Raw genomic sequence first — 26,234 nt, forward strand, 5'->3', positions numbered from 1 at the left:
CAAAATATGATTTTTTATCTCAAAATGTGACTTTTTAACCTCAAAATACGATTTTTAGTCTTAAAATATGACTTTTTATCTCACAATACGACTTTTTTTTTACCTCAAAATACGATTTTTAGTCTTAAAATGTGAGTTTTATTCTCAAAATATGACTTTTTATATGATTTTAAATCTCAAAATATGACTTAATACGACTTTTGATCTCAAAATACGATTTTTAATCTCAAAATATGACTTTTTTTACCTCAAAATACGATTTTTAGTCTTAAAATGTGAGTTTTATTCTCAAAATATGACTTTTGGTCTCAAAATCTAACTTTTTATATGATTTTAAATCTCAAAATTAACTTAATACGACTTTTAATCTCAAAATATGATTTTTAATATGTCTTTTTATCTCAAATTGTGACTTTAATAACTGATTACCATTCATTGAGTATTGAAAGTTATTATTTGTCTTTAGACTCTTAATTTGAAAGCGAGGCCCGGAAGTCCTCGCGGTGGTTGTAGCTGTGATGCTAACAGGCTAGCGGGCTAACAGGGGAACATGTCGGCTTCTCTCAGAGCGCTCACCCGCCGTCTCTCGGCTCTCCGCCCGGCTGCTCGCTCCCCACGGCTGCGGGGTGAGGATCCGGTGAGGTGTCCGGCGGGAGGGCGGTGGCTGTCGGCCACACAGACGGGTGAGTTACGGCACCGGAGCTGAAGCTAACAGGCTAACGTTAGCATCCAGCTCTGCTAAAAACACGCGCATGACGTCATAAGGAGAACACGCTGGATTATTAAATTAAATTAAATTAAATTAAAACCACTGTTGAATGATTAAATATCCAGATGTTTCTCTGCAGTTAAAGCTGTTGATTCAACATTAATTACATTTTTGATTTGATTTAAACATTTTTTAACTTTTAAAGATTTAAAAACAAATAAATCTGAATATTAAAATCATGTTTTCCGTCAAACTTATTTTTATTAATTCAAAAACAAAGTCAAAATATTTTTCACTGTTTCTATTGAAACATTTGCACAAATAAATTTGAATTTTCAGTCTTGAAATACGACTTTTAATCTGAAAATATGATTTATAATCTCAAACAAATGACTTTAATATCAGTATTAATCCCAAAATATGAATTGTTAATCTCCTATAATGACTTTTAATGTCAAAATATGACTTTTAAAAAGACTTTTAATCTGAAAATATGACTTTTAATCTGAAAATATGACTTAATATGGCTTTTAATCTGAAAATATGACTTTTAATCTGCAAATATGACTTTTAAAAAGTCTTTTAATCTGAAAATATGACCGTGGTGTTCGGTCCAGATCCGAAACACGGACGTTTCTGTCAGGAAACAGTTTCCTCTGACTCACATGTTCACTTCCTGTCAACAGGAGGAAACCTGCGTCCACTGGAGGGCGTCAGAGTGTTGGACCTGAGCAGGTGTGTGTGTGTGTGTGTGTGTGTGTGTGTGTGTGTGTGTGTGTGTGTGTGTGTGTGTGTGTGTGTGTGTGTGTGTGTGTGTGTGTGTGTGTGTGTGTGTGTGTGTGTGTGTGTGTGTGTGTGTGTGTGTGTGTGTGTGTGTGTGTGTGTGTGTGTGTGTGTGTGTGTGTGTGACCTGAGCAGGTGAGTGTGTGTGTGACCTGAGCAGGTGAGTGTGTGTGTGTGACCTGAGCAGGTGAGTGTGTGTGTGTGAGCTGAGCAGGTGAGTGTGTGTGTGACCTGAGCAGGTGAGTGTGTGTGAGCTGAGCAGGTGAGTGTGTGTGTGTGACCTGAGCAGGTGAATGTGTGTGAGCTGAGCAGGTGAATGTGTGTGAGCTGAGCAGGTGAGTGTGTGTGTGTGACCTGAGCAGGTGAGTGTGTGTGTGTGAGCTGAGCAGGTGTGTGTGTGTGTGTGACCTGAGCAGGTGAGTGTGTGTGTGACCTGAGCAAGTGTGTGTGTGTGTGTGTGAGCTGAGCAGGTGAGTGTGTGTGTGTGAGCTGAGCAGGTGAGTGTGTGTGTGAGCTGAGCAGGTGAGTGTGTGTGCCCTGAGCAGGTGAGTGTGTGTGCCCTGAGCAGGTGAGTGTGTGTGACCTGAGCAAGTGTGTGTGTGTGACCTGAGCAGGTGAGTGTGTGTGTGCCCTGAGCAGGTGAGTGTGTGTGTGACCTGAGCAAGTGTGTGTGTGACCTGAGCAGGTGAGTGTGTGTGACCTGAGCAGGTGAGTGTGTGTGTGTGAGCTGAGCAGGTGAGTGTGTGTGTGTGTGCCCTGAGCAGGTGAGTGTGTGTGCCCTGAGCAGGTGAGTGTGTGTGACCTGAGCAAGTGTGTGTGTGTGACCTGAGCAAGTGTGTGTGTGTGACCTGAGCAGGTGAGTGTGTGTGTGACCTGAGCAGGTGTGTGTGTGTGTGACCTGAGCAGGTGAGTGTGTGTGTGCCCTGAGCAGGTGAGTGTGTGTGTGCCCTGAGCAGGTGAGTGTGTGTGTGACCTGAGCAGGTGAGTGTGTGTGTGACCTGAGCAGGTGAGTGTGTGTGTGACCTGAGCAGGTGAGTGTGTGTGTGTGACCTGAGCAGGTGAGTGTGTGTGTCTGCTGCAGAAACACTCAGGTGAAATATCTCTTGTGTCTCCTCGTGTTGTGTCTCCTCGTGCCCCCCCGTGTCTCCTCGTGTCTCCTCGTGTCCACTCGTGCCTCCTCTTGTCTCCTCTTGTCGTGTCTCCTCGTGTCGTGTCTCCTCGTGTCCTGTCTCCTCGTGTCTCCTCGTGCCCTCTCGTGTCTCCTCGTGTCGTGCCCTCTCGTGTCCCCTCGTGTCCCCTCGTGTCCCCTCGTGTCGTGTCTCCTCGTGTCGTGCCCTCTCGTGTCTCCTCGTGTCGTGCCCTCTCGTGTCTCCTCGTGTCGTGCCCTCTCGTGTCTCCTCGTGTCGTGCCCTCTCGTGTCCCCTCGTGTCCCCTCGTGTCGTGTCTCCTCGTGTCGTGCCCTCTCGTGTCCCCTCGTGTCCCCTCGTGTCGTGTCTCCTCGTGTCGTGTCTCCTCGTGTCTCCTCGTGTCGTGTCTCCTCGTGTCGTGTCCCCTCGTGTGTGCAGGGTTCTGGCGGGGCCCTTCGCCACCATGATCCTGGGGGACCTGGGAGCAGAGGTGATCAAAGTGGAGCGTCCAGGTGAGTTTGAATCCTCGTGTGTGTGAGTGTGAGCGTGAAGCTACAGCTGCGTGTGTGTGTGTGAAGCCACAGCTGCGTGTGTGTGTGACTCTGTGTGTGTGTGGAGCAGGTGCAGGTGACGACACCAGGGCCTGGGGGCCTCCGTTCCTGGGAGCAGAGAGCGCCTACTTCCTCAGCGTCAACCGCAACAAACAGGTGAGTTCAACCACCAACACACGGACACACGGACACATGAACACACGGACACAAGCTCACACAGACACAAGCACACACGGACACAAGCACACACGGACACAAGCACACACGGACACACGGACACAAGCACACACAGACACAAGCGCACACAGACACAAGCACACACGGACACAAGCACACACGGACACAAGCACACACGGACACACGGACACAAGCACACACGGACACAAGCACACACGGACACAAGCACACACGGACACAAGCACACACGCACACACGGACACACGGACACAAGCACACACGGACACACGGACACAAGCACACACAGACACACGAACACACGGACACACGGACACATGAACACACGGACACACGAACACACGGACACACGAACACACGGACACACGAACACACGGACACACGGACACACGGACACACGGACACACGAACACACGAACACACGAACACACGGACACACGAACACATGAACACACCAACACATGAACACACGGACACACGAACACACGAACACACGAACACACGGACACACGGACACACGGACACACGGACACACAAACACAGGAACACAGGAACAACACACGAACACACGGACACACGGACACACAGACACACGAACACACCAACACACGAACACACGGACACACGAACACACGAACACACCAACACATGAACACACGAACACACGGACACACCAACACACGGACACAGGAACACACGGACACACACACACAAACACACCAACACATGAACACACGGACACACACACACGAACACACCAACACACGGACACACACACACGAACACACAAACACACACACACGGACACACGAACACACCAACACACGGACACACCAACACACGGACACACCAACACACGGACACACCAACACACGGACACACACACACAAACACACCAACACACGGACACACACACACGGACACACGCACACACGCACACACGCACACACGAACACACGGACACACGCACACACGAACACACGGACACACGCACACACGAACACACGGACACACGCACACACGGACACACGCACACACGAACACACGGACACACGAACACACGAACACACGGACACACGCACACACGAACACACGGACACACGGACACACACACACGAACACACGGACACACGAACACACGGACACACTTTTAGGCTCAAAATAGGACTTTTGGGAAAAAGACTCCTACAAAATAAAAGCAGAACAAACAGACAACAGACCCTCCTTGTTTTACTGGTTCCTGACTCTGTGTTTAATAATAAAGAGGATGTGAAGAGAAGATGTGGATCCTGATCCACGCGTGAACGTTTGTGTCGTCTGCTTTCAGAGTATTTCTGTGGACCTGAAGCATCCGCGAGGAGCCGCCCTCATCCAGGAGGTACACGCCCACATTTACACTTATATTATATTTATATTATATTTATATTATTTATATATGTTTATATTAGTGTGTGTGTGTGTGTGTGTGTGTGTGTGTGTGTGTGTGTGTGTGTGTGTGTGTGTGTGTGTGTGTGTGTGTGTGTGTGTGTGTGTGTGTGTGTGTGTGTGTGTGTGTGTGTGTGTGTGTGTGTGTGTGTGTGTGTGTGTGTGTGTGTGTGTGTAGCTTGCAGGAGTGTGTGACGTGCTGGTAGAAAACTTCGTCCCAGGGAAACTTCATCACATGAGTTTAGGATACGAACAACTGAGCAGCTTCAACCCCCGACTCATCTACTGCTCCATCTCAGGTACATGGAGACCGTTAAGTTAGGACCACTAAAGGAGACCGTTGTGATCAGTTGTGGTCGGCGTGGTGGATCCTGATGTGGTTCAGCCTGGACCCCCTTCAGTCCTGCAGTCTCAGTCTGAGCCACTAGATGGTGTTGGAGTCCACAGAACCGCCCCTGAAGGACCCGGGCCCTGTGTGCAGAGCCGCCCCTGAAGGACCCGGGTCCTGTGTGCAGAGCCGCCCCTGAAGGACCCGGGTCCTGTGTGCAGAACCGCCCCTGAAGGACCCGGGTCCTGTGTGCAGAACCGCCCCTGAAGGACCCGGGTCCTGTGTGCAGATCCGCCCCTGAAGGACCCGGGTCCTGTGTGCAGATCCGCCCCTGAAGGACCCGGGCCCTGTCTGCAGAACCACCCCTGAAGGACCCGGGTCCTGTGTGCAGAGCAGAGCCACGTCTCTAACGGCTCTGGGGATCTGGTTTTATCGTCTGTGGCGTGGAGTTCTTTCATTTCCTGCAGATCAGCGTCTCCCTCTCCCTCCGCAGCAGCTTTTATGGTGTGAATGAGAACAAACCGACACAGACCATGAAGTGTGTGAGGGTCAGGACCGGGGCAGGGCCAGGACCGGGGCAGAGCCAGGACCGGGGCAGGGCCAGGACTGGGGCAGGGCCAGGACCGGGGCAGGGTCAGGACCGGGGCAGGGCCAGGACCGGGGCAGGGCCAGGACCTGGGCAGGGCCAGGACCGGGGCAGAGCCAGGACCGGGGCGGGGCCAGGACCGGGGCAGGGCCAGGACCGGGGCAGGGCCAGCACCGGGGCAGAGCCAGAACCAGGGTTCTCACAGGACCAAATCTGGCCCGCAGTGTGATTATATTTGGCCCCAAGATCATATCAGGTTCTCTGGGAGCTGAGTTTAAAGCACCCAGGGCGCCCTCCCACTGTTCCTCCGTCACAGGTTAGAGCGCCCTCCCACTGTGCATCCGCCCCGTGCTTTAGGGTCCTTGTCCCCCCCTCCAGGCCCGTTTGTACTCACACTACCTGGGCCTCGGAGAATGCTTCTTGCTGCCTATACGTCATCACGCCGTAACACGTCACACGCATTGATGACGTCATGGCGATGCGTGGCTTTGTTTCCAGATCTTTCCGTAGACCTCGGAGTTTTTGTGCGTCTTCAGAGGCATCTACCTCAGAGCCGCCGTAGGCCTCGTGCTCGTACACGTGCGCACGCTCATGCTCGTACACGTGCAAACGTGCTTTACTAAAGCCCACCTCTCCCAAACGGGCCGTGGACGGCAAGGGTGCCGCTCCTAGACGTGGTACGGTTGCACTCACACTGGTCAAAGGAACCAGACTTTAGCCGTGACACGTGCTGGTGCATGGTACGGAGGCACAGTGGGAGGACGCCTTGAGGCAGCGAGGTTGAAGGAGGTTTCATGGAGGGGACGAGAGACGTGGTCCGTGATCAGCAACAGTGTTGCATCCTCCAGGGGGACGACAGCAGCCCCGGCCTTCTTTATGAGTGTGTTTGCGTCTTTGGCTTTGATGCATGCACCCCAGGACACCACAGAAGAAGATGATGGAGTTTGACCCCGTGTGTTCCCCCCGTGACGCTCGGCCCCCGTGGTTCAGGTGGATTTCCACGTCTGTCTGGAGTCTGATTAGATCCGAGACAAAGTGTGTGTTTGTGAAATCCGCCCCAGGAGAGAGAGTGTGCTCCATGTCTCCTCCGCGGCCCCTGGGCCCAGACGCTTACGAACCCCCCCCCCCCCCCCTCCACCCCCTCAGTCATTTTGTGGTTGTTGTGCACGTTTGTAGTCGTATCGGCGTCTGTCTGTGGTGTTTTGCGTCTGTCTTTAGTCGCTGTGCACTTGTGTCGTTCATCTCTGTCATTACTTTGTTGTTTTTGTGAAGTTTATTTCACAGCCGACCGCAGCAATCAGACGAACCAGACACCGACGCACCGAAACCACAGCAGCACCGCGGGGAAACAACAACACCTGGGCTGGAAAGGGGACGGACGAGGCACAGCGTTTAAACTCCCACCCTCCACTTACATGTAAACACATAAAGACACGGTCAGGACGCTCACAACGACAAACCCTCAACCGTCCTACGTTTGTCCTTTATGTGTTTATGTATTTAAGTGGTGCGTTCAGGTGCTCTAGGGGGATCTGTCTGTGGTGCGTTCAGGTGCCTCTTTGGGATCTGTCTGTGGTGCGTTCAGGTGCTCATCGGTGGTCTGTCTGTGGTGCGTTCAGGTGCCTCATCGGGGATCTGTCTGTGGAGCGTTCAGGTGCTCCTCGGGGATCTGTCTGTGGTGCGTTCAGGTGCTCATCGGTGTCTCCTCCTGCTGGACATTAGAGAGAATGCAGCTTTAAGTGGACATTAGAGAGAACGCAGCTTTAAGTGGACATTAGAGAGAGTTGAGACTCGACATGCAGCTGGAATGTAGTTTTTCCTGGAAGAGGCCGAACGTTTGATCCCCGCTGTGTTTCCTCCCGGGTCAGAGAGAGAAACCAGCCCACTGGCACAGAGGCACTAACGTACGTGCGTGTGTGTGTGTGTGTGTGTGTGTGTGTGTGTGTGTGTGTGTGTGTGTGTGTGTGTGTGTGTGTGTGTGTGTGTGTGTGTGTGTGTGTGTGTGTGTGTGTGTGTGTGTGTGTGTGTGTGTGTGTGTGTGTGTGTGTGTGTGTGTGTGTGCGCGTGTGCGTGTGCGTGTGTGTGTGTGTGTGTGCGCTTGTGTGTGTGCGTGTGCGTGTGCGTGTGTGTGTGTGTGTTCAGGTTACGGGCAGACTGGTCCTCAGGCTCAGAGTCCAGGTTACGACTCCATCGCCTCCGCTGTGTCGGGGATGATGCACATCACGGGCCCAGAGGTCAGAGTCCGTTCTGTTCATTTGAGCTGTTTTCATGCAGGAGAACCAGAACCTGAACCAGAATAAGAACCTGAACCTGAACCAGAACCGGGACCAGATCTAGAGTCAGAACCTGAACCAGAATCAGAACCAGGACCAGAACCTGAACTAGAATCAGAACCAGGACCAGAACCTGAACCTGAAACAGAATAAGAACCAGAACCAGAACCAGGACCAGAACCAGAACTAGAATCAATTCTGAACAAAATGAGTAAAAATTTATATAAATGTTTAAACCTGCTGCTGTGTGTGTTTCCTTCTGTTCTCACCCTCCACCTCCCACAATGCAATGCTTCCCGGGGCAGGACGGCGAGCCGGTGCGTCCGGGTGTGGCCATGACGGACCTGGCCACGGGGCTGTACGCGCACGGAGCCGTCATGGCGGCACTGCTGCAGCGCCAGAAGACGGGGAGGGGCGTCCACATCGACTGCAACCTGCTGTCCTCACAGGTGTGTGTGTGTGTGTGTGTGCGTGTGTGCGTGTGTGCGTGTGCGTGTGTGTGTGTGTGTGTGTGTGTGTGTGTGTGTGTGTGTGTGTGTGTGTGTGTGTGTGTGTGTGTGTAAAAAGACGGATGGGCAGATGGACGGACAGACTGACGGAGGAGTGACCCTCTGGTACAGTGTCTTGGAGGCTACTTGGTCTCGATCGCTGTGGTCGACTCCTCGGCTGCTCCACATAAATTACCCACAATCCCCCCCCCCCCACGTCCTGCGGTGCATTCCTGTGTGGAGCCCTCAGGCACGCAGACCCGCGGAGCACCCCGATCGCAGAGGAACAATGGGCGCTCCCAGCCGCCGCGGCTCTGGGTCCATGTGGACCGGTTTAAGCCCGGTTCTGTTTGGTCGTCAGGGGAAACGGAGCGATCACAAACCGCGCCGCGTTCACGGTCGCATCTGTGCGCGCCCCGGGTCCTGACGGAGCCGTGAACCGTCCCAAGGCTCAGGTTCAGCACGAAACCTCTTTACCGTCAGCTCCGTTCTCTAATTAGATCCAACCGTCGCGTTGGGGTCGCAGGAGTCGCCATCTTGTCTTTGACTCCGCCTCCTTTCCTCTGACCAAAAAAGGGCATGTATGTGACGTTGGGGGGATGGGCGTACGTCCATCTGGCTGATATCTGGCTGGTATAGTAGCGAGCGACACCCTGGCGTTCAGACCCCGACGGTCGACAGGACTCACGTCTGAACGCAAGGACACAAACGTCAGCCAGATGGACGTACGCCCCTCCCCCCAGCGTCACATACATGCCCTTTTTTGGTCAGAGGAGATGAGGCGGAGTCAAAGACAAGATTGAGACTCCTGTAGACGAGGACGACTGGATCAAGTTATAGAACGGACCTGACGGAGACGCTACGTCTGTTTTTATACGGACTGAGTCACACACACTCGGGAGATCCGGTTAATTGCCGCAGGGTTGTGCGGCGGTGGAGAGCGTCCCTTCAATGGCCCGTTTGTGTGACTTCCTGTTGCGTTCTTAAATGAAGCACACATGGACGGGTTGTTGTTATGATCTGGACGCCAAGAGCGCTTCATCTCAGGAAGAGAGAGAGAAAAGAGCTCAGAGCTAATGTCGTGTTCTGGTGTCGGTGACGGATGCCGGACGCTTCCTGTTTACTGCATGAGACGCTCACACCGCCTCAAAAGCACTGTTGACAACTCTGATCGCAGTGACCGCCCCCGCGTGACGACGGGCCGTGGTGACGCTGGTCGACTCTGAGCCTCACAAGATGGGTGTGAGTGCGACGTGAAGCTGTCAGAAACAAACAGGAAGTCCAAACTTCAGCGACACCCGTAGGATTAAGATCGACTTCCTGGCGTAACCAACGTGGTCGGTCTGAACTGTCCTGACGTCAGGTCGCGGACGCTTCTCCTTTATTACAGCCGGACCTTTTGATTCTGAACACGAGCATGAAACTCTTTGATACGACTGCAGAAAGTCCTCTCACATGTGGTGCCACCGTCCTCTGGGCCCCGCGCCTCTCGGCATCAACCCTGTGTACACATATATATCCATATCTCCTGCACCGCCTTTACTTAGAGTGACAGAGGCTGATATCGGTTTCTAAACAGCGCTGTGATCGACAGAACCACCCGCCCGAGCGTCCGCGTGTCTCCGCTCCGTCACGTCAGCGCGCTCTGATGTTCTGCCGCTCCTCGTTTCCTGTGTAATCACACGTTTCCTCTCCTCCGCTCTCCCTCTGCTTTCTTCTTCCTTCAGCGCTGCATCGGCCTTTAAAGTGACGTCCTGCACCGCAGACGTCCCCTGCTGGGATGAAACGGGGATGATTGCTCGTGTTCCTCCACATCCTGATGGATTGATTGCCCGATGTCGTGCCGGTTCACTGATAAATGGGAGGGAAGCGTTGTGTCGTGCATGTGGCTGCGAGCGCCGCCCGTCAGCTGCGAGACATTTGTTCTGTGTTGAGATGAAGCATCAAAGGACGTCACATCACCACAGAACATCTTTTTCCAGCCCTGCGATCGTCGTGGATGTAAAAGTGTCGATCACGTCCCTCAGGAGGAAGTGTTTTAATAACTTTGGTGATCCTCGGACTTTTCCTCCAGCGCCGCCATCAGCGTTAAAATCACAACATTTAAAACTTTATTTAAACAGAAACCTGCTGAACATCGACTCTGAGGCTCCGTCGTTCTTAAGAAGTTCCCTTTTCCTCTGGTCCTGGTCCTTGATCCTGGTCCTGGATCCTAAATGTGTGCGTCCACAGGAAACCAGGTGCAGCGCCTCCAGACGCTGTAGTACCCATGACGGGCCAGACCGCTCCGGTGTAACGCCGCTCCACCTCTTCTCTCTCCCCTCAGGTTTCCTGTCTCAGCCACATCGCTGCCAACTTTCTGAACGCAGGGAAGGAGGCGAGGCGCTGGGGGACGGCCCACGAGAGCATCGTACCTTATCAGGTAACACCCGAGTGTCCCTCACTTCCTAAAGACACTTAAGCACACTTTTATGCTCCTAGAGAACACTTTAACACACGTTTATGCTCCTAGAGGACACTTTAACACACGTTTATGCTCCTAGAGGACACTTTAACACACGTTTATGCTCCTAGAGGACACTTTAACACATGTTTATGCTCCTAGAGGACACTTTAGCACACGTTTATGCTCCTAGAGGACACTTTAGCACACGTTTATGCTCCTAGAGGACACTTTAACACACGTTTATGCTCCTAGAGGACACTTTAACACACATTTATGCTCCTAGAGGACACTTTAACACACATTTATGCTCCTAGAGGACACTTTAACACACGTTTATGCTCCTAGAGGACACTATAGCACACGTTTATGCTCCTAGAGGACACTTTAACACACGTTTATGCTCCTAGAGGACACTTAGCACATGTTTATGCTCCTAGAGGACACTTTAACACACGTTTATGCTCCTAGAGGACACTTTAGCACACGTTTATGCTCCTAGAGGACACTTTAGCACACGTTTATGCTCCTAGAGGACACTTTAACACACGTTTATGCTCCTAGAGGACACTTTAACACACGTTTATGCTCCTAGAGGACACTTTAACACACGTTTATGCTCCTAGAGGACACTTTAACACACGTTTATGCTCCTAGAGGACACTTTAGCACACGTTTATGCTCCTAGAGGACACTTTAACACACGTTTATGCTCCTAGAGGACACTTTAACACACGTTTATGCTCCTAGAGGACACTTTAGCACAAGTTTTGGCTCCTAGAGGACACTTTAACACACGTTTATGCTCCTAGAGGACACTTTAGCACAAGTTTATGCTCCAAGAGGACACTTTAACACACGTTTGGTCTCCTAGAGGACACTTTAACACACGTTTATGCTCCTAGAGGACACTTTAACACGTTTATGCTCCTAGAGGACACTTTAACACACGTTTATGCTCCTAGAGGACACTTTAACACACGTTTATGCTCCTAGAGGACACTTTAGCACAAGTTTATGCTCCTAGAGGACACTTTAGCACACGTTTATGTTCCTAGAGGACACTTTAGCACAAGTTTTGGCTCCTAGAGGACACTTTAGCACACGTTTATGCTCCTAGAGGACACTTTAGCACAGGTTTATGCTCCTAGAGGACACTTTAACATACGTTTATGCTCCTAGAGGACACTTTAACACACGTTTATGCTCCTAGAGGACGCTTTAACACACGTTTATGCTCCTAGAGGACACTTTAACACACGTTTATGCTCCTAGAGGACACTTTAGCACACGTTTATGCTCCTAGAGGACACTTTAACACACGTTTATGCTCCTAGAGGACACTTTAACACACGTTTATGCTCCTAGAGGACACTTTAGCACAAGTTTTGGCTCCTAGAGGACACTTTAACACACGTTTATGCTCCTAGAGGACACTTTAGCACAAATTTATGCTCCTAGAGGACACTTTAACACACGTTTATGCTCCTAGAGGACACTTTAGCACAAGTTTTGGCTCCTAGAGGACACTTTAGCACACGTTTATGCTCCTAGAGGACACTTTAACACACGTTTATGCTCCTAGAGGACACTTAAACACACGTTTGGTCTCCTAGAGGACACTTTAACACAGGTTTATGCTCCTAGAGGACACTTTAACACGTTTATGCTCCTAGAGGACACTTTAACACACGTTTATGCTCCTAGAGGACACATTAACACACGTTTATGCTCCTAGAGGACACTTTAGCACAAATTTATGCTCCTAGAGGACACTTTAACACACGTTTATGCTCCTAGAGGACACATTAACACACGTTTATGTTCCTAGAGGACACTTTAGCACAAGTTTTGGCTCCTAGAGGACACTTTAGCACACGTTTATGCTCCTAGAGGACACTTTAACACACGTTTATGCTCCTAGAGGACACTTAAACACACGTTTGGTCTCCTAGAGGACACTTTAACACAGGTTTATGCTCCTAGAGGACACTTTAACACGTTTATGCTCCTAGAGGACACTTTAACACACGTTTATGCTCCTAGAGGACACTTTAGCACAAGTTTATGCTCCTAGAGGACACTTTAGCACACGTTTATGTTCCTAGAGGACACTTTAGCACAAGTTTTGGCTCCTAGAGGACACTTTAGCACACGTTTATGCTCCTAGAGGACACTTTAGCACACGTTTATGCTCCTAGAGGACACTTTAACATACGTTTATGCTCCTAGAGGACACTTTAGCACACGTTTATGCTCCTAGAGGACACTTTAACACACGTTTATGCTCCTAGAGGACGCTTTAACACACGTTTATGCTCCTAGAGGACACTTTAACACACGTTTATGCTCCTAGAGGACACTTTAACACACGTTTATGCTCCTAGAGGACACTTTAACACACGTTTATGCTCCTAGAGGACACTTTAACACACGTTTATGCTCCTAGAGGACACTTTAACACACGTTTATGCTCCTAGAGGACGCTTTAACACACGTTTATGCTCCGACCCCTGTAAAAACAGCGCTTCCTTACATTCAGACCCGCGCCTGCTTCACATTAGAGAGCTGAGATGTTGCTGTGTTGAGCTGCATGAGGACATTAAACCATCACACGCAGATAAACTGTCAGCTCCTCCTGAAGTTTCTCTCCATCTGCTCGACGGGAACGCGGCCGCGGAGGCTCCATTCTTGTGGTCGTCGTCTCTCAGCAGCCGCAGCGTTATTGTCCCGATGCTCGGATCTAATCCTCGTGTGAACCGCCTTACCCACAACGCCGCATCGCCTCCCCCCCCCCGGGCGCCGGAGATGAAAGCGTTTAAGCAGACGGGTCCTTCAGAGATCGTGACGGTCGAAACAACAGAATTATTGGTGTTCTGCGGTCGCGGCCGCGTGAGGAAGATATTAGAGCTGAAGAAGTCATCCGTCCCCGTCAAAGTTCACATCCGATTTTTTAAACGAGTCCGTTCAAAACCACGTAAAGTGAGACGTCCGTGGTGTCGGAGACGAGGCGCTGGAGCCCGGGAGGAGAAGTTGACAGAGTACATTAATGTCTTACATTCAAGAGGAAGCTTTTTCACATCCATGTCACGCCGCGGTGAGGTCTGTCCTGTCTCTGGGTTTCTGTCTTGTGAATTTCCTGTTTTATTTTGAAAGGTAACTCTCCTCTCGTTCCAGGTCACTCGCCCTTCCTCTTGTGTCACCTGTCTGACGTCCTCCCCTGATCCTTGATTGTTCCCACCTGTGGTTCCCCTCATGTGTATAACGTCCGTGCCCCCCCCCTCCGTCCAGTGCCAGATTATTTTGTACCTTGTGTCGAATGTATCCAGCGTTTTCCCACAGTCTCGTTCGTGCCCTCGAGTTCTTTGTTTCCACGTTCAGGTGTTTGTATTCCTAAGGTGTCCTCTAGGAGCATAAACGTGTGCTAAAGTGTCCTCTAGGAGCATAAACGTGTGTTAAAGTGTCCTCTAGGAGCATAAACGTGTGCTAAAGTGTCCTCTAGGAGCATAAACGTGTGTTAAAGTGTCCTCTAGGAGCATAAACGTGTGTTAAAGTGTCCTCTAGGAGCATAAACGTGTGCTAAAGTGTCCTCTAGGAGCATAAACGTGTGCTAAAGTGTCCTCTAGGAGCATAAACGTGTGCTAAAGTGTCCTCTAGGAGCATAAACGTGTCTTAAAGTGAACTTCAGTCCTCCTCTAAACCAACGCTGATTGGTTCAAACTGGTCAAACGTCTCCAGACTGATCTGAGAGTGAATCAGGACGGACTCACGGAGCTACTAATCCGTGCCTCGTTTGTTTGCTGTGACTCTAAACGTGTTTATCTGGGAGTTTAAAAGTTGTACTCCAGTGCTGTTAAAGGGCAACACACACCGACCTCGCCGCCTCACGCCAGAATCAGGCGACAGGCAGGAAAAACAGAGAACCCAGGACGGGCCCAGGGGGTCCCCCAGAGACCGGAGCAGACAGGAAACGTGCTGCAGAACCAGGAGGATGTGGATCAGAGCCACATGGAGCTGCAGCTTTCTGACGGTTCTGTCGGGGGGCAGAAGTCGTCCCGCTGCGACCCGACCGCACCGCCGGCGCTCTCTGGGGACCGTTTGGGGTTTCTGCGGATGAACGTCCCGTCGTAGTCCCCCGGTGGATTACGTTACCCACAAGTCCCTGAGGCTGGGGGGATGAAAGCGAGGCGCTCAGAGCCGTGTGAGTGAAGGGTGAGCGGTCTGAAGACACACACACACGCGCTGGGATGTGGTCGCTGGTGTGTGTGCGCTGCACCGCGGCACTTCTTGTCCTCCTTTCATGTGGTGAGCAGTTTTTATTACAAGCAATTGTGAAAGAGGAAGAGGAAGAGAACGAGTGAGGAAGAGGAGGAAGAGAACGAGAGGAGGAAGAGAACGAGTGAGGAAGAAGAGAACGAGTGAGGAAGAAGAGAGGGATGACTCGGGGGAAGGAAAGATAAAGGAGGGCAGAGGACTTTCCCTCCTCCAGCTTCAGCTTATTAAACTTCTTTAAAACTCATCTGGGGCCGTGCGATTAAACCCCCCCCCCCCCACACACACACACACACACACACACACAGCCTCCTGTTTAATCAGAGTGGAGCTCACATCGACCGGCTTAAATATATAAATATAAACGTTTAATATGTAATGATCCCCAAAGTGAACGACAGAACGTCTGCGTCTCTGCGGACTCCGCACAGCCACACACAGCTCTGTTCTCTGGGACTTTAATAAACAGTGTTTAAATGATCACAAACTCAAAACTGAGAGATTTAAAAGACGACTTCAGTGCAAAAGAACAAACGCCAGGAGGGAAGATTCACCGACGACACCGACAACGACAAGAGCAACAACAATAATGACGACAACAATGACAACAGTAACAACAACGGCGGCAACAACATCATCACTAACACTAACGACAACAACAACAACGACACCAACAACGACAACAACAACACCAACAACATCAACAACGACACCAACATCAACAACGACAACATCAACAACGACAACAACAACATCAACAACGACACCAACAACACCAACAACATCAACAACGACAACAACACCAACATCAACAACGACATCAACAACGACACCAACAACATCAACAACGACAACAACACCAACATCAACAACGACACCAACAACAACATCAACGACACCAACATCAACAACGACACCAACATCAACAACGACATCAACAACGACACCAACAACATCAACAACGACACCAACATCAACAACGACACCAACAACATCAACAACGACACCAACATCAACAACGACACCAACAACATCAACAGCGACACCAACATCAACAACGACACCAACAACATCAACAACGACACCAACAACAACAACAACGACAACAACATCAACAACGACACCAACAACATCAACAACGACAACAACAACAACATCAACAGCGACACCAACATCAACAACGACACCAACATCAACAACGACACCAACAACAACATCAACAACGACACCAACAACAACTACACCAACAATAACGACAACTACACCAACGACAACAATAACACCAACAATAACGACGACACCAACAACAATGACACCAACGACAACAACAACATCAACAACAATAACAACATCACCAAAAACAACAATAACATCACCAACAACAACAGCGAGATCTTGTTTGTTGCGTTTCCTCTTGAACTGTTCTGAGTGACTCTTGTGGCAGTGATGTAACATGTAGCAGGCTTTTATTGTGAAAGGTCAGAGCGTAAACACTGGTCTCCTCAGCATAGAAAGTGTCTTTTATTGTGAAAGCGTTGGGTCCTGTTGACGTGTGCAGGTGTCTGAACGCTCTCGTCTCTGTCTCAGGGCTTCGCCACCAAGGACGGACACGTGGTCGTGGCAGCGGGCAACGACAAACAGTTCCTCAGCGTCTGTCGGGTGAGTTACGTCACATGTTCCGGCTCATTTAGAGTTCAGAACCCAAACGGGCCGAAGCTTCATTTACAGAACCAGAGCCAGGAAATGGAGCAGTGTGTGTTTGTCTGCAGGTTCTGCAGCTGACGGAGCTCAAGGACGACCCGAAGTACAGAACCAACAACCTGAGAGTCCAGAACCGCAAACAGCTGCTGCACACGCTGTCACAGAGGTACACGCTAGCACACCTTTAGGCTCCTAGAGGACACTTTAACACACGTTTATGCTCCTAGAGGACACTTTAACACACGTTTATGCTCCTAGAGGACACTTTAACACACGTTTATGCTCCTAGAGGACACTTTAACACACGTTTATGCTCCTAGAGGACACTTTAACACACGTTTATGCTCCTAGAGGACACTTTAGCACACGTTTATGCTCCTAGAGGACACTTTAACACACGTTTATGCTCCTAGAGGACACTTTAGCACACGTTTATGCTCCTAGAGGACACTTTAGCACACGTTTATGCTCCTAGAGGACACTTTAACACACGTTTATGCTCCTAGAGGACACTTTAGCCCACGTTTATGCTCCTAGAGGACACTTTAGCACACGTTTATGCTCCTAGAGGACACTTTAGCCCACGTTTATGCTCCTAGAGGACACTTTAGCACACGTTTATGCTCCTAGAGGACACTTTAGCACACGTTTATGCTCCTAGAGGACACTTTAACACACGTTTATGCTCCTAGAGGACACTTTAGCACACGTTTATGCTCCTAGAGGACACTTTAGCACACGTTTATGTTCCTAGAGGACACTTTAGCACACGTTTATGCTCCTAGAGGACACTTTAACACACGTTTATGCTCCTAGAGGACACTTTAACACACGTTTATGCTCCTAGAGGACACTTTAGCACACGTTTATGCTCCTAGAGGACACTTTAACACACGTTTATGCTCCTAGACGACACTTTAACACACGTTTATGCTCCTAGAGGACACTTTAACACACGTTTATGCTCCTAGAGGACACTTTAGCCCACGTTTATGCTCCTAGAGGACACTTTAGCACACGTTTATGCTCCTAGAGGACACTTTAGCCCACGTTTATGCTCCTAGAGGACACTTTAGCACACGTTTATGCTCCTAGAGGACACTTTAACACACGTTTATGCTCCTAGAGGACACTTTAGCACACGTTTATGCTCCTAGAGGACACTTTAACACACGTTTATGCTCCTAGAGGACACTTTAGCACACGTTTATGCTCCTAGAGGACACTTTAGCACACGTTTATGTTCCTAGAGGACACTTTAGCACACGTTTATGCTCCTAGAGGACACTTTAACACACGTTTATGCTCCTAGAGGACACTTTAGCACACGTTTATGCTCCTAGAGGACACTTTAACACACGTTTATGCTCCTAGACGACACTTTAACACACGTTTATGCTCCTAGAGGACACTTTAACACACGTTTATGCTCCTAGAGGACACTTTAGCACACGTTTATGCTCCTAGAGGACACTTTAACACACGTTTATGCTCCTAGAGGACACTTTAGCACATGTTTATGCTCCTAGAGGGCACTTTAGCACACGTTTATGCTCCTAGAGGACACTTTAACACACGTTTATGCTCCTAGAGGACACTTTAACACACGTTTATGCTCCTAGAGGACACTTTAGCACACGTTTATGCTCCTAGAGGACACTTTAACACACGTTTATGCTCCTAGAGGACACTTTAGCACACGTTTATGCTCCTAGAGGACACTTTAGCACACGTTTAGGCTCCTAGAGGACACTTTAACACACGTTTATGCTCCTAGAGGACACTTTAGCACACGTTTAGGCTCAAGTACTCTTCTTTTCCTCCGACTCCGTCAGGTTCCTTCAGGAGACGACGGCTGATTGGCTGAGGAGGTTTGAGGGCTCGGGGGTTCCTGTTGGACCAATCAACAGCATCCAGCAAGTCTTCTCCGATCCACAGGTAACACACACACACACACACACACACACACACACACACACAGTGTCATGGCTGCTCATCACACTGTCCCTCCATATGAATTAAAAACACATTAGTCACTTCTCACAGATTACACAACTCGTCACAGTAACACACTGCTGCAGGCGTCGTTCCTGTGTGTGTGTGTGTGCGTATGTGTGTGTGTGTGTGCGTGTGCGTGTGCGTGTGTGCGTGTCCGTGTGCGTGTGTGTGTGTGTGTATGAATCACACAGCGAGCCTCTCTTTGTCTCTAAAATAAAAACAAACACTTTGATTAGTGGGCGAGCCGCCTGCAGCTGGTTCTCCACCGTTTCACCCAATCAGCCGTGAGAATTTCCCACCTGGCCCCGCCCCCGTTTCCTCAGCCCCGCCTCCTCCTGATGACTCCCATTAGTTTTCATCAGCGGTGGGTTTGCGGTTGGCGGACGCACCATCTGTTGGATGTGTGTTCCACGTTAACGCTGATCAGAGATCTGCTGCGTCCAGGAGGTTAAACTCTTATCAGCGACTACAGCTCTGTTTAGAGACGCAACACCCTTTCAAAATAAGAGTTCCAGGTCCAAACGCTCCGTTGAAACCAAACAGAACCAACGTCCGAACATGTGATCGATCAGGATCAGCTCTTTGGTCAGTTTGAAAGAGGTCAAAGGTCAATTATGATGTTTTTAAAAACTCAGATTTGTTCAAACAACGGGAACACGAGGCTCAGACAGGAAGTCTTATTGTGAAAGGGTGTTACATCACTACGGAACAGCCAGAGAGGACCTGTAACAATAAAGTAAACAACAAAAACAGGGTGTAAAGTGAATTTCTCCTCGCAGGACTCATAAAGACGTGCTTTCTTTCTAAACTCTTGTGATCAGCGACACAGTAAATGACCGTTACACACTCTGCAGCAGCGCGCAGACCCTCAGCCGGCCTCAACCCCAGCACCGGGGGTCTGATCCCGGACTCTTCCAGGACGTAGAACAGAGGAACAGCGTGTGTGGACTCACATTTGTTCACGTTACGTCTCATTTCTGCTCTCCGTTAGCTCCTCCCACAGACGCAGCCTTCTGTGCGTCCTCTGCGTCTGTCTCCTCCGTGTTTCTGTGCGTATCCTGAAAGCTGACGGATGCGTACAGATACGGAGCAAACGCTGCAGTACCACCTGAAACCGTGGGGGCAGTGTCGAGCACCGGGCACACACGGAGCAGGAACCAGGAGAACACACGTCTGTGTTCACACACGGAGCAGGAACCAGGAGAACACACGTCTGTGTTCACACACGGAGCAGGAACCAGGAGAACACACGTCTGTGTTCACACACGGAGCAGGAACCAGGAGAACACACGACTGTGTTCACACACGGAGCAGGAACCAGGAGAACACACGACTGTGTTCACACACGGAGCAGGAACCAGGAGAACGAGCTGTTTATGTATTTTACTCATATTCACAACAGGAATGAATGGAAACCAGACTTCAGCGCTGTTTTATTTTTAATGACTTTCTGTGAACGTGGTTTAAATTTGCTCTACAAACCCTCACGTCGTCCTGAGTCCTTCACAGAGACGTCCGTCCACAGGAAGTCCTGAACACGACAGCGTAAGTTACGGAACGACCCACGCAGAGAAGAAGAAGAAGCGCTCGTGAGCGTGTGGCGCCTCCGTCCGTCTCCAAGGTTTTCTTGGATGCATCTCCTCAGACTTGTTGACCAACACTCTTGCGGTGACTCGTTGTACTCGAGGGCTTTTTCTGGCGTTGGCGATGACTGAAACGATAAAGAGACAAAGGTGTCAGCGCGTGATCCGCTCCTCTCTGTGGGCTGAATTCAGTTTTATGTGAATGTGTGTTTTGAGGACAACAGCTCCCATCACCACCTGGCACAGCAAGTCACATAAAAGCTATGACTCAGTGTGTGTGTGTGTGTGTGTGTGTGTTAGACCGGCCCATCTGCCTCTAGATTCCTGCCACACCAACTTGTTTTCAACTAAGTTAGGACACACTTTCCCCCCCCCACACACACACACACACACACACCTGTGAGTGCTGACTGGTGATGCAGATGTTTGCACACATCTGGCTCCAACTGAACGTCGGTGGTTTGAATCATCCGTCAAATCTGGACCTCATGTTGTCAGATGAACTGTCAGACTTCGACTCTGGTTTCTGCACATGTTGAGCCGGAGCAGACCGCGGCCCTGCTCCCCGGGCTGTCACACTCCGCTCATGTCAGGGAGGGTCTCCTTTCACCCCCACAGGCCTCTGGGTGTCAGGGAGGGTCTCCTTTCACCCCCACAGGCCTCTGGGTGTCAGGGAGGGTCTCCTTTCACCCCCACAGGCCTCTGGATGTCAGGGAGGGTCTCCTTTCACCCCCACAGGCCTCTGGATGTCAGGGAGGGTCTCCTTTCACCCCCACAGGCCTCTGGATGTCAGGGAGGGTCTCCTTTCACCCCCACAGGCCTCTGGATGTCAGGGCCTAAGTGGACGTGAAAGGATCTGAGCGTGCTCGGTTTCAGCTCTCATCGTGTGTGTTCTCCTTTAACGAATACCTCCTTTAGACTCCACTTGTACCTGAACTCTGGGTCTGTTTTTTTACTTTCCACCCAATCCTCCATCAACGCGACTTCCTGTTTGATCCAATCAGGAACCTCCGAAAACTGCAGTTCTCTGAGTGTCCACTAGGGGCAGGTTTCATAACAGAGCAGTTTCCTATTGACTCCCATGTTAAACAGGCCGTTTTCACAGCATCATTCAACCTGTTCCAGCCTCAAAACATGTTCCAACCAGCCCCCAAAACATGTTCCAACCAGCCCCCAAAACATGTTCCAACCAACCCCAAAACATATTCCAACCAACCCCAAAACATGTTCCAACCAACCCCAAAACATGTTCCAACCAACCCCCAAAACATGTTCCAACCAACCCCCAAAACATGTTCCAACCAACCCCCAAAACATGTTCCAACCAACCCCCAAAACATGTTCCAACCAACCCCCAAAACATGTTCCAACCAACCCCCAAAACATGTTCCAACCAACCCCCAAAACATGTTCCAACCAACCCCCAAAACATGTTCCAACCGACCCCAAAACATGTTCCAACCAACCCCAAAACATGTTCCAACCAACCCCCAAAACATGTTCCAACCGACCCCAAAACATGTTCCAACCAACCCCCAAAACATGTTCCAACCAACCCCCAAAACATGTTCCAACCAACCCCAAAACATGTTCCAACCGACCCCAAAACATGTTCCAACCAAGCCCAAAACATGTTCCAACCCCAAAACATGTTCCAACCAACCCCCAAAACATGTTACAACCAACCCCCAAAACATGTTCCAACCAACCCCCAAAACATGTTCCAACCAAGCCCCGCCCACAGCTTCCTGGTTGATCCAATCAGGATGAACCAGGAAGCTGGAATAAAGGTGCCCCTTATTCATTTCTCTTTAAATCGACGCTCGCGTCCATTTTGAAACAACTCTTCCAACCGTCCCTTCCCTAACTGCTGCTGGGCTAACCTCCAGGTCCGCTGCCTTGCTCAGGGGCACCTGGTCTGACACAAGAGCGCTGACAGCAGCCCTTCTCTGTATTTATTCTGCTCCCATAATTGCTCGCGTCTCTCTGGCAGTAAACGTTTCCCACATGATGACGGCAATTAACGGGAAGAATCCAGGCGTGTGCAGAAACTGGGACTCAGCAGATGCACTTTCCTCCACATGTTGATCCCGAGCGTGCCGGGGAATAACAGCGCGGCGTGCGTTCATTAGCATCCATTCACAGGCTGTAAACAAATCCAACCACATCACAGTGGAGTGCAAGAGCGGGTGCGTGAAGTTTCCACGTTGGCCGCAGGTTCAAACCCCGCTCAGCACGGAAAAGTCCAATCTTTTCCAGGATCAGTGTGGAAAAATGTTTGTGTTGTTTCCAGATTATTCTCTCACTTTCTCAAATAAAATCAAGTTTACTAGCAAGACACATGGATCAGCGCCCCGAGCAGTTGGGGGTTCGATGCCTTGCTCAACAGCAGCCCGGCAGTGCCCTGGAGATGAACTGGCACCTCTCCAGCCACCAGTCCACGCTCCATACATGTTGGAACCTCGAGATGTGTAAAGAACGAGAGAACAGGTATGTTCTAGAGAATTGAACCTCTAACCCTGGCTGTATTGGTGCCTTGCTCTGCGGCCATGGCAGTTTTAGTATCTTTATCCTAATTTCAAGGAATCAAACCCACAACCCTAACAGTGCAAATGACTTCTAGTGCTGCTGTCTTTCTGACGGATTGCTGTCTCTAGACTTGCTCCAGGGAATCGAACCGTTGCTGCGTGAAGTTTTAGCTGTTGATTTTGTCACTCACTGGGTCTTTTGTTCGTCTTTGGAGCTCTTTGTGTCTTTGTTTGGACGCCAGCTCCTGGAATAACCTTTATTACCGTCTAGAAACTGTCAAATAAAACAGAAACAGCGTAAAAACGTTGCAGCCGAAGACGTCAGCGTCCAGCGGCGTCCCACTCGTGGCTCATGAGGACCTCACGCTGTCTCCTGGAAGGAAAAGTGAGCCTCCAGTCCCACTTTTGTTGGGAGAAATTCCCTCCATAAGGGCTGAAATGAAGGCTGGAGGTGTAAGGACGGATGAAATGCGTCCTCCGAGGTCACTGGGACGGCGATGGAGATTTAATGCAGCACTTAAACGTCAGATTTCGTCCGTATTTGTCAAGCGTGACGGTATTTGTGTCTCTTGTGAGACGGATGGAGGGATGGATTGGATCATGGAAAGGTTCTACGAGTCTGGAGACGTCTTTTGTGTCTGATATGATGTAGTTTTCCCCAAAGAGCTCCAGAGATTCATGCGATTTATCCCGGTAATTTATAACGGACGGACGAGTGAATGTGAGGAATGGGGAGAGGTGGAAACCTGTCTGAGGAACGTCTGATAACTTTAAAGTGATGTGAAGCAGTGTCACGTGTTCATGTACCAAAACAAACATGGACGCCAACTGTCACGTGTTCTAGTACCAAAACAAACATGGACACCAACTGTCACGTGTTCTAGTACCAAAACAAACATGGACGCCAACTGTCACGTGTTCTTGTAACAAAACAAACATGGACGCCAACTGTTACGTGTTCTTGCACCAAAACAAACATGGACGCCAACTGTCACGTGTTCTAGTACCAAAACAAACATGGACGCCAACTGTCACGTGTTCTAGTACCAAAACAAACATGGACGCCAACTGTCACGTGTTCTAGTACCAAAACAAACATGGACGCCAACTGTCACGTGTTCTAGTACAAAAACAAACATGGACGCCAACTGTCACGTGTTCTAGTACCAAAACAAACATGGACGCCAACTGTCACGTGTTCTTGTACCAAAACAAACATGGACGCCAACTGTCACGTGTTCTTGTACCAAAACAAACATGGACGCCAACTGTCACGTGTTCTTGTACCAAAACAAACATGGACGCCAACTGTCATGTGTTCTTGTACCCAAAACAAACATGGACGCCAACTGTCACGTGTTCTTGCACCAAAACAAACATGGACGCCAACTGTCACGTGTTCTTGTACCAAAACAAACATGGACGCCAACTGTCACGTGTTCTTGTACCAAAACAAACATGGACGCCAACTGTCACGTGTTCTAGTACCAAAACAAACACGGACGCCAACTGTCACGTGTTCTTGTACCAAAACAAACATGGACGCCAACTGTCACGTGTTCTTGTACCAAAACAAACATGGACGCCAACTGTCACGTGTTCATGTACCAAAACAAACATGGACGCCAACTGTCACGTGTTCTTGTACCAAAACAAACATGGACGCCAACTGTCACGCGTTCTTGTACCAAAACAAACATGGACGCCAACTGTCACGTGTTCATGTACCAAAACAAACATGGACGCCAACTGTCACGTGTTCTTGTACCAAAACAAACATGGACGCCAACTGTCACGTGTTCTGGTACCAAAACAAACATGGACGCCAACTGTCACGTGTTCTTGTACCAAAACAAACATGGACGCCAACTGTCACGTGTTCTTGTACCAAAACAAACATGGACGCCAACTGGGAACATCTACTCCCATAAAGTCATGGCTGTGCTGCATCAGCCTCGATTAAAGGATGAAAAGGTTCTTGACGGGTCGGATTCTTCCTCCTCAGATATTGAATAATGTCGGGGTTTGGTTCAGGATATGTTGGATTCATGTTGACAGACTTGAAGCTTCCTCCAGGTCACGTAGACCGAACCCCGGCTGTTCCCAGATCACCAGATACGCCACGGACTGACAGCTTAACAGCGCGGGGGAAATATTTCTGGTGTGGATGAGTGGTGGAGCTGACGGAGTAATGAGGGGGTGTGGAGAGGAATGAAAATTAAGTTTCCACCATAAAGAGAAATTGAACATTCACAAAAAATGATTGATAGTGACCTCTGATTGATATTATGGGGTATTATTCACAACAGAAACAGTATTTTACATGTGTAAAAAAGGAAAAATAAGCTTTTTAAAGGTGCAGGAGACATTTAAAACTAGTGTTACGGAGAAAGACCATGACCGGAATGACACTTTAACGTGTTGACCAAGGTCTCTGGTTCATGTCTGGACGTTTGTTACGTGTCACTGCCCCTCAGTTCAGGTCAGATCTCTACAGTCGTCCATCTAATAAAGGCGTAAAGAACCGATAGGCCTGTGAATGTTCTCATGTGTGCAGGTCGTCGTTCTCCTCAAAGCAGCTTCAGTCCAAAGCAACTGGACTTGGTTCTTTGTCAGGAAGACGTTTCACCTCTGATCCAAGAGGCTTCATCAGTTCATGTACGCATCTGACCAGGACCAGGACCAGGACCAGGCTGGGACTGGACCAGGACCAGGACCAGGCTGGGACTGGACCAGGACCAGGACCAGGCTGGGACTGGACCAGGACCAGGTCCAGGCTGGGACTGACTAAGAAGTTTCAGGTTGTAAAGGTCGGCCTGCACCCCAGTGTGAATGTGACTGGTCGTTACTCGACAGCTGATCAACCGTTCACGGTGACGCGTGAATGAAGCACATGACGTCGATCGGCTTAGTGCAGTTACGACTTCTGTGCTTTTCCTAAACTAACTTCTCAAAGTAATGTTTCATTCTCTCAAAAGGTTCAGCGTTCACTTCGCTCTGCTCGCATCTGTAATCCTGGAGCCAAAGGTTCCCAGAGTCTGCAACAACAGTCGTCTCGTCCAAGGACATTTATTCACAGCTTGTGAGGACTAAACTCTCTGGCTCGCTGCAGCACACGTCAGGTTTTTTGGCTAATCGCTGGAGAGCAGGTGAAGTTCATCCTCTTTCTTTCTTTCTTGCTTCTCTGGTCCGCCCTGACATGAAACGTTTCCCTCACAAGGAAAGCAGTAACCTACGTTTACCT

General features: G+C 49.8%; 1 protein-coding gene across 1 annotated transcript in view; it reads left to right on the forward strand.

Annotated features, from left to right (window-relative positions):
* The first annotated feature begins 556 nt into the window (after nucleotides 1-556).
* sugct (succinyl-CoA:glutarate-CoA transferase) overlaps nucleotides 557-26,234 on the forward strand; it is a 53,091-nt gene continuing 27,413 nt past the window's right edge. The window contains exons 1-12 of the mRNA XM_083935803.1: nucleotides 557-683; nucleotides 1,396-1,444; nucleotides 3,058-3,131; nucleotides 3,241-3,326; nucleotides 4,693-4,743; nucleotides 4,969-5,089; nucleotides 7,847-7,938; nucleotides 8,283-8,426; nucleotides 10,792-10,887; nucleotides 16,768-16,839; nucleotides 16,950-17,047; nucleotides 18,717-18,819. Of these exons, the coding sequence (XP_083791929.1) occupies nucleotides 3,083-3,131; nucleotides 3,241-3,326; nucleotides 4,693-4,743; nucleotides 4,969-5,089; nucleotides 7,847-7,938; nucleotides 8,283-8,426; nucleotides 10,792-10,887; nucleotides 16,768-16,839; nucleotides 16,950-17,047; nucleotides 18,717-18,819 (912 nt within the window). The 5' untranslated portion in view covers nucleotides 557-683; nucleotides 1,396-1,444; nucleotides 3,058-3,082. The remainder of the gene's footprint in view (nucleotides 684-1,395; nucleotides 1,445-3,057; nucleotides 3,132-3,240; nucleotides 3,327-4,692; nucleotides 4,744-4,968; nucleotides 5,090-7,846; nucleotides 7,939-8,282; nucleotides 8,427-10,791; nucleotides 10,888-16,767; nucleotides 16,840-16,949; nucleotides 17,048-18,716; nucleotides 18,820-26,234) is intronic.

Source organism: Echiichthys vipera, assembly GCF_963691815.1.
Source record: "Echiichthys vipera genome assembly, chromosome: 21".
Taxonomy (NCBI): Eukaryota; Metazoa; Chordata; class Actinopteri; order Perciformes; family Trachinidae; genus Echiichthys; species Echiichthys vipera.